Source organism: Danio rerio, chromosome 5, assembly GCF_049306965.1.
Source record: "Danio rerio strain Tuebingen ecotype United States chromosome 5, GRCz12tu, whole genome shotgun sequence".
In the NCBI taxonomy this organism is placed as follows: domain Eukaryota; kingdom Metazoa; phylum Chordata; class Actinopteri; order Cypriniformes; family Danionidae; genus Danio; species Danio rerio.
Window position 1 is genome coordinate 17,087,501 of NC_133180.1, and position 9,632 is coordinate 17,097,132.

At 33.1% G+C, this 9,632-nt stretch overlaps 1 protein-coding gene across 3 annotated transcripts in view; it reads right to left on the reverse strand.

Moving 5' to 3' along the window:
* The window catches only part of susd2 (sushi domain containing 2), a 77,167-nt gene extending 71,175 nt beyond the window's left edge, over positions 1-5,992 (reverse strand). For 2 of the 3 annotated variants that reach the window (XM_073951997.1, XM_073951995.1), the window contains exons 1-3: positions 5,588-5,992; positions 5,286-5,484; positions 1,331-1,479 (exon numbers count right to left, since the gene is read on the reverse strand). In XM_073951997.1, the coding sequence (XP_073808098.1) occupies positions 1,331-1,479; positions 5,286-5,484; positions 5,588-5,654 (415 nt within the window). In that variant the 5' untranslated portion in view covers positions 5,655-5,992. The remainder of the gene's footprint in view (positions 1-1,330; positions 1,480-5,285; positions 5,485-5,587) is intronic. The other variant, XM_073951996.1, reaches the window with a different exon arrangement.
* Between the last annotated feature and the right edge of the window lie 3,640 nt (positions 5,993-9,632).

The following is a 9,632-nucleotide window of genomic DNA, read 5'->3' on the forward strand; positions in this document are numbered from 1 at the left end:
TCTCCCGGAAGTTTCGTTAGTCTCCAGCAAATGCACAGAGACTCCCGGGTGCCCGCAAACGAGTGATGATCTCCCGGAAATCGCGCGTCTCCCTCCCGGTCTTCAAATACATCGCGCTCCCTTCTCACCCCTCCCCACCGCATCCGTTCTCGCTCTTCAGACACGTCGCGCGCACCCTGTCAAACACCATTGATTGGCTACCATGCCCCTGACAGCTGAGTGGGACTCTGCAAAATAAACCGTGAAACTGACCAATGTGAGGAGAGTTTACTCGCACGTGACTTGTTTTAGCTTATTTGATCCGTTTAGAAACTTTGCCGTGTGAAAGCGAACCGCTCCAAGAGCAAAGAGCAACATTGTAACAATTTTAATCCCCGTTTCGGAACAGCTGAATCGATTCACAGGTGTGAAAGCATCCTTTAACAGAAAACAAGAAAACCAAACTGGTTTGGAACAAGAGAAGGATGAGTAAATTACGACAGAATTTTCAATTTTAGGTGAACTATTCTTTTATCACCTATTAGCACCAGCAAGTCTACTGATATGTTGCTAGCCAATGCCTTTAACACAGGGTTAACCAGTTTTAGTCAAAGTCAAGGGCAATTTATGGATGCCGCACAGGTATTAGAGAAAGCCCAAACTCGGTCCCGGAGAACCAGTGTCCTGCACAGTTTAGCTCCAACTTGCTTCAACACACCTGCCAGGAAGTTTCGAGGGCTGCGTCCGAAACCACCTACTACTCAGTAGGTACTGCATTTGAATTTAAACATACTAATCAGCCATCAGAAAAGTATGTTCTATACAGTATGAATGTGAAAAATATGAATGGAATTCGGACATACTACATCGGCCATTTTGTCATGGTCACATGACCTACCTGCGTCAGTTGCGTCAATTCACTCCCATTCATGAATTCTCTCGCAGGGCATCATGGGATAGCGTAGCGTGCATGGGATGCACACTTCAGAGTCTCGACCGAAGTAGCAAGTCATCCAGGTACTTCTCGCATACTGATTTTCGACTTCTATGTAATCGGACATACTACTCGGCTCACATACTGATTTTAGTGTACTGTATAGTATGAAAGTATGCGTTTCGGGCGCAGCCTAGTATACCTAGAAAGGGCTTGATTAGCTGGTTCAGTTGTGTTTGATTAGGGTTGGAGCTAAACTCTTCAGGACACCGGCCCTCCAGGACAGAGTTTGGACACCCCTGTATTAGAGGCACTAAATGACATTAGTGATGGTGTGTTGATATCACGGGTGGGTTTATTAGAAAAGAAGTGAGTGAGTGACTTTTGATTGGCATTTCCATAAACTTCACATCTCACCTGAGAGCCACTTCCCCGATCGGTCATAATTCAGCCCATCAGTGGACACTTCAAACGGGATCCATCCGGACTCATAGAGCAGAGGAGAAATACAGTGACCCGCACCGCTCTCGTCCACATAACCCTCCGTCAAGATCTCTGAGCTGAACCTGTCCAACACAACACTCATAACTCATCACATCTCATTAAAGTCCTCACACAATCCATCTTCAACAGAGTAAATTATCGAAGTGAATTTTGTAAAGCAATAATGATTTTAAAAAACACAACAACAAATAAAACAATTTCCATTTTTTTTTTGTGTATTTACGCTTTTGAATTGCATTATGGGATATTAATCTGTGCTTTCATAACTGATGATGTTTAAACAAAGTGAATTTTTTAGTGTGTTGTATGCAGTGTAAAATTTAATTTTTAATAGTTTAATCGAATATATTGTCTGGGTTTGTCATGTTGCAAGTATTTATTTTATTTTTATGTTATAGACTATTTTGAGGGATGTAAATAATAACGGTCCTATTGTTTTTCCTGTATTACATTTTTGACTTAAAAAAAAACTTCAGGAAATTCAAAAAGGTCCACATATTAATAAATAATGTTATGACTGCTTATGTTAAGATATGATTGATGTCCTCTTGTTATGGTTATGAAATGGTTTAACAACAAGCAATGACGCCAACGACGTCTCCACATTGAAATGGTCTATATGTTATTTTATGGATATTTATATATATATATATATATATATATATATATATATATATATATATATATATATATATATATATATATATATATGGATATCTACATATATATAATTAAATATAATTACAGTTGAAGTCAGAATTTTTAGCCCCCCACAATTCTTGTTTTTTTATATATATTTCCCAAATGATGTTTAACAGAGCAGGGGAATTTTCACAGTATGTCTGATAATATTTTTTCTCCTAAAGAAAGTCTTATTTGTTTTATTTTGGCCAGAATAAAAGCAGTTTCAAATTTTTCAGAAGCCATTTTAAGGTCAAAATTATTAACCCCTTTAAGTTATATTTTTTTCGATGGTCTACAGAACAAACCATCGTTATACAATAACTTGCAAAATTATCCTATCATGCCTAGTTAACCTAATTAACCCAGTTATGTCTATATTATTTTCCATGTGCTTTTATTCAGGAAAACAAAAAAAAAGGCCATCCTAAGCTGCCAAGGGCATGAGAACAAGACCATCTTATCTCACTCAGCCTTCACCAAAACCACTAGCTGTACAAATAAACATTTTTAACTCCGTCTTTGTCCTTCGGGAATTCAGAGGAATCAAAACACGAACACTTGCAATATTTTGGAAAAACTTCAGATGAATTGTGACTGGTTACAGTGCAGCATTATTTTGCAATATATAATATAACATACGTAAATTTAACAATAGAAATCATGACCTTTCCATGCAAAAAATATGTATAATAGGTTTATTATAGCTAAGTACAAAAAGGTAAAACCAGCTAACTGTTAAAGGAAATACAGTCCTCGTCATTTTCATTAACTTTAACTTGATGGCCAAAATAACTACAAAAAAAAAAAAGAAAAAAGAAATCAAACCACAACAGCCCAATTTGTTGTGTTTTTTTTGTTTTTTTTTGTAGTTATTCTAGCATTAATAATTCTAGCATAAATGTTATAATAATATAATCAACTTGTTATTTATAACACGCAGAAATGGGTATATGTAAAAAGCACTTTAAATTATCAATAAAATTAAAATAGTTTCTTCAAAGCATACCATCTTATGTATTTAAATGTTTTATATTACCAGGGGGGTGGGGGGTGGAGGGAGAGACTAAAAATACATACATAAAAAGAAATAAAATAATAAATACACTAAATATCATTGTAATATTTAACATAATATCTGTAACAAAGATAGGGAATACTAAAAAAAAAACACTTCATATTATTTATTCAATCATTTTCCTTCATATAAGTCCCTTATTTTTCAGGGGTCACCACAGCGGAATGAACCGACAACTATTCCAGCATAGGTTTTACTCAGAAGATTTTCTTTTAGCCCTAACCCAATACTGGGACACATATTATTAATAAAAACTAAAATAACATCTTCAAAGTACACTATTTAACGTATTTATCTTTTTATATAATTAGGAAAAAGAAGACTGAAAATACACACATAAAACAATTAAAAACAATAAACACATGCTAAATACCATTATAATATTATTTAATATATTTGTAACAGAGATAGGCAATACTATAAAAACACTTCAAATTAATAATTAAACAAAATAATATACTTTTAAGATACTATTTAATGTATTTATCTTAGGAAAATCATACAAAAAATACATGCATATTAAAATAATGAACACATATTAATATTATTATAATATTATGTAACATAATATTTGTAATGCACAGATAGGGGATACTATAAAACACACTTCATATCACTAATAAATAGCAAAATAGCATTTTAAAGGTATCATTTTAATATGGATTTTATATTATTAAGAAAAGACTAAAAATAGATACATAAAAAACAAATAAAAGAGCTTAGAAGCTTTATGGCATTTAATAAAAATGAAATGAACTACTCACTTTAATTTATTAAAGCTTGTATGTTTATTATCTGCATGTTAAATTATCTGCATGTCCAAGATTTGACCATTGAAATTGAGCTTTTTGTGCTTCACATTAGAACTTGTGCTGGGCAAAAATCAATCGTGAATAATCACATGCAAAATAAAAGTTTGTTTTGACATCATTTAAGTGTGTCTATGTATATTTACTTTGTATATATACACAGTGCTCGGCATATACGAGTACACCCCATTTTGAAAATGAATATTTTATCCATTTCTCAGTGAATATGGGTAATATATATGGCTGCATTTAAATAAAAAAACATTTTTATTAAACAGATATCTTTATTAAAATAATATTATAATCACAGAACATTTTTAGAAATGGAAAGATAATGCATTTAAAATCATGCAAAATATTGCAAAAACAAATTACAAACTACAACATTGACAAAACTTTTGCTTTTGTTGAAAATGTTATTTAATATTTTCCCCTAACATAAATTTGGGCTACTAATTTTAGAACCATTATTATCAAGTTGTTTTGTTAGATAAGATCCAGATTTAGCTTCACTACTGACTAATGTATATGCACAAAGATAAAAATGTAAAGCATTCTATAGAAAACTTATACATGTACTTATATATCACATATACACATTAAATATATAAATTACACACACATTATGTCAAAAAAAAACTTTTATTTTGGATGTGATTATGTGAGAGCAGAAGTAAACAGTACTTTCAAGGAGCTGTTAGAACCAGTGTGCAAATTACATTGACGATTGAGTCAAGTTTTCCAATAGTAGTTTGGCAATACATGCTTCGGTGAATCAAATTTATGAATGTATTTAAATTACATCGGATTTATTAATAAAATGTATGTTTCCATTGTTTTGAGGGATATTTAGAGACTATTTCAGAGGTTAATGTAAATCAAACTATACAAATGTGTCTAAATTGTCTATTTTTTAAAACTACATGCAGATATAAACACCTATTTTAGAAAAAGAGTGTCCTGTGAATGCTTAAGATGTCTATCGGTGCTCTAGAACCGCCAGATTTAGACTTGAATGATATTTCCACCGTTGATTGACGCGATGGAATGCATTGGTATGAACCGTTATGGGGGGGGGGGGGGGGGGGGGGGGGTGGTCAAATGTATATTTATATTAAACATTTTGAATCATTAATATTTAAGTAAGCTTTATTGAAGAAAGCTATTATTATCCTATTATTAAATGGCTAAACCTGCATGGGGGTGGGGGGGTCAAGCGCCCCTGTAATTCGCACCCTGGTTAGAAATGTCTGAATGTTTTGAGCAGCTGCTTTGCACACTTCACAGAAGACGCTCTTACCTGCAAGTGAGGGTAATGTTCGGTTCAAATGTAGCATTAAGGATTTTAAAGTCTGTGCCTCCCAGCAAAGACCCGGAGTGAGGCTCAATGTCAAGGCAAAAGTGTCTATAATCAGCACAGCAGTCCTTCAGAGATTCACATGTAGCGTGACAGGAGCATGTGTTCAACTTCTCTCCACAGTGTCTGGCACAAGACCGCGCTTGAGGAGCGAACAGAGACATTGCTGCTATTGCCACACACAGATTTTGCATCACATATAGTCCCTATCTTATAGATAGTTTATCAAAAGAAAAGCAACTTACCAGCAGTCCAGAATAGAAGCTGAAGAAACAGCACAATGAACGTACACAGATGCATTTTAATTCTCATATTTGCACAGCACTGTTTCTGGATTGAGATGGTTTAAACATCGTCTTATTGCGTCGTATGCAAACACAGTATATAGTATATAAGTGGTTCTCAGTCATGACATTGTGACAAAGGTCTCTCTCTCTCTCTGTGGTCTAAACGTACCTTGTAACTGTTTGACAGCTTGCAGACAAGGTGCCATAAATGAAACGCCTGGCGGAAGAAACGCGCATATCATTGATTTCATATAACGCCGCTATCTGTGCAGAGCATTATTATTGCCGCATATGCAATCCAACTATATCATTTTACAAACTTGTTCTGTCCTCGTGCGACTTTCGGACTTCAGACACACTAATAGTTGGGTGGGCAAGATGTGACGATTGTGGGAATGCCCCCCAAAACAAAGCTTCAAAATTAAAGTCCCTTAAATAAATAAATAAATAAATAAATAAATAAATAAATAAATAAATAAACAAGCAAATAAACAACATTTGGGGTTAGTTATATAACTCTATCTCTTATGGGTTAAACATGGGTCGGAGTAAAATTAAAAGGTGACATCTCTTCAAAACTATACATTAAACTATTGTAGTTTTATAGATTTTTTCTCTTTTTTATTAAATTAATATTGCTCAAAATAACAAATATCTTTAGTTGTTGTGGTTGAACTCGATTATCTTACAAAATATAGCATTTTAAACTTGCTTTCATAATTTATTTTACGCAAAAATAATTAATAATATATCATAACATTAGAATTAAGTAATTTTAAATCGGCCTGTGTGCATTTACGTTTGTTAAATAATTTAAAACCTTATAACAGGGTTTCTGCAGGATTCACAAGTTATATTTAAGACTTTTAAAGGCATTTTTTAGACTATTATGCATAAAATTTAAAACTCATACAGGGCAAAACGCTAAGGAGTTTTTGAATGTCTCAGTTGTAAAAGATTTTTTATTTGCCCAATCAAACTTTTCTTTTTATAATTGAATACATTTAATAATAAAATAATAATTTAATATTTTTGTTAATTCTGAGCTAAATATTTTAAATATTGTGTAAAAACAAGCAAGCTCTAGTTGTGTACATACCCTTATTAACGTAACTTTTCTTGAAAATAAAAAAAAAAGAAAACTGTAAAAAAAAAAAAAAAAAAAACTATAATTAAATAAATCTATGCACAACAATCTGGCCAGGTCGGTGTCCTCAGCAGTAAATACTCTGAGAACTTTTAAACCAATCTTATTGAAAGGAAAATAATGAAACTATTATGGTAAATGGAGATAAAAACTACATTCTTAAATCCAACGTTTCAAGTTTTATTGAGATGGATTGTTGGTGATTGTATACATGTTGGCCAAATTGGGTAGAAGTACATGAACAAAGGAACATTAAGGCCTGTTTAAAAAAGATTTAAGACCAACAACACAATATTTCAGTCATTTTAAGACTTTAAGGCCTACAATTTTATATTGTTTGTGAGATTTAGGACATTAAGGCTTTAAGATTTCAGTGAACACTCTGTTACAGCATAAGCATGATGAGCTGTCAACGTGAAAAGATAACAGCGCTGCCACAGATTATATCGTTTGATCTTAGTCATCGGATAAACCAAGATTTTTTTATTTATTTACTTATTTTTTAAATCGCAATCAACCAGAGAGTTAGGCTAGGCTATTAAAATTCTATTACTAGCTTATAAAGATTTAACATACATATGACTTTTTTTTAATAAACGGTAGTTTTGTACATAAGGCATTTAATACATCCAATATAACTTTTCTATATCTAATTAACACATTTATTAGCCGATGCACCTGTATAAATGACTGATCATAATGAATCAATGAGACGAGTGACTCTATTAATTACATTAACATTTAATTATTATATTAATTAAAAACAAATTTACAAATGTTCTTTTTAAATGTGAACTTTAAAATGCTTTGGCAAAACATTTGTAAAATTTGTCATGCCGATAAAGCAATTATTGAATTGAATGAACTCCTGTAATAAAGGCTCCATGGTCGGAAACCTTTCAGTTGACGACAGGTTGGGGTGTTTTCCAAATAAGCCAACAAGTTAGCATAAGAAATGAACTCTATATTGAGTTTTATCCACCGATATTTATTGAGACTTTGATGGAATCTACCATCAGGTAATAAACTAACACGCAATTGCATGTGAAGAGAGCGACTAGCCTTTAAACAAAGTCCCCATATGGTTGCAGTAGCCTAGAGTCAGTTAATGGCTTTAGATGTTTAGCAATGTCCTGGAATTAAATAAATAAAAAAAGCCAGCTTAATATGTGAGAGTTTAACACACTCGAGTAGTTATTATTTTCCAGCCCGCAGTACATCATAAAGCATGGTCAATTTAAGGCTACAGATTTATAATATTTTTACATCTAATGCTATAAAACAGATCATTTAAACAAGCGGTTTTGACTGCTTTCATTTAAAAATCAATAAAGACAATATAAATGAACGAAAAGCAACAGCTTACAGTTTTGAAATAGATGTATTTCATTGCACAAAAGTTGAACTCATGGCTTAATATTTCAAAAGAAGAAACACTAACATACCAGCAGTCAGATTTCACATGATGCACAGGAGTCGCACAACACTTGAGATGTTTACAGTAATTAACATAATGCATTCATCATAACCAGGTACACACTTCCCAGCAGGCACACATCATAGGACGTTAATATTAGGCTAGATTTAGGTCATGACGTCAGGTGACCAAAATTCAATGTCTAGCCAGCATCTAATAACAACGCTATTCTGATGTCCAATAATGATGTCAAATTACATTGATATTTGGTTGATTTTAGGTTGTGTTGGAAAGTGACCAAAATCCAACGTCTGAGAGATATCATAGAGGTAACGTTCACACAACGTGAAGGTGTAGCATGATTAGACATTGATATTTGGTTGATTTTAGGTTAAACATTAGACTTGACCTGACGTCACCCTGATTTTCATTTCCAAACTAAATCCAACGTCCCCATGACGTTGGGGTACAACATCAATATGACGTCAGGTTGACGTCCCGTGCCTGCAGGGTTGGTTTTCACCTTCCAATGAAAAACAAAAAAACAAAAACTAAATATTGAGATGTTGATTTGTTCACACACTCTCTTACAACACACAATTTAAAACAGCTTCCCTCTTATCATTTAAATACAATTGCTTTTGACTAAATACACAAACAATGACTTAAAAAAAATTCACAAACATTCCCACACACTCTAAACTACAAAATAGTCTTTAAATATCTTTAAAATGAGGTACAAAAATGTTTTTACCACTGAACGATGGCATTGAGACCTCCACTTTAAGGCATAAACTCACTTCAGAGGATGTTGATGCATAGCTGTAAAACGCTGGCTAAAATAATAACTGCAATAAAGTGGTGTTGCACAAAAAGCTGAACATAAGCACTCAACAGACAGAGAAACATTACAGAAAATTAACGCTGAGAGTTGAAATGCACAGAAAATGCTTTAACTATGGCCCTGGAATAAAGTTTGTTGAGCATACAGTTAATGTTTAGTTCATATGGAGATAGAATTACCTTTCAAATGGCAAACAGAATGATCTTGTTTCCATTGCTGATGAGAACAGGTGTCAATGCTAGAGCAGATCAGAATATTAATAGTATGAACATTAAGCATAGTGGAAGAAAACATATTTATGTGGAAGACAAAAGCTATAGCAGGGAATCTACGGTGAGATCTGTGATGGTCAAAAGCGCGAGGTTAGCTTCTGAATTAGCTCTGAATTGCTGAAATAGTTTTTTGCTGCATAGAAATGTAACATTTTATAGACTTTTTGTATAAGGACATTTCTAACAAACTCTAATTGAAGCCATTTTTATAGCTGGCGTAATATTAAAGAAGCACTCCTTTTCCATCTTACATGTTTGTTGAATTTGATCTCATCTTATCTGTTGTTGTTGTTGTTTTGAGCTTTACATGTTATGCTAGACAT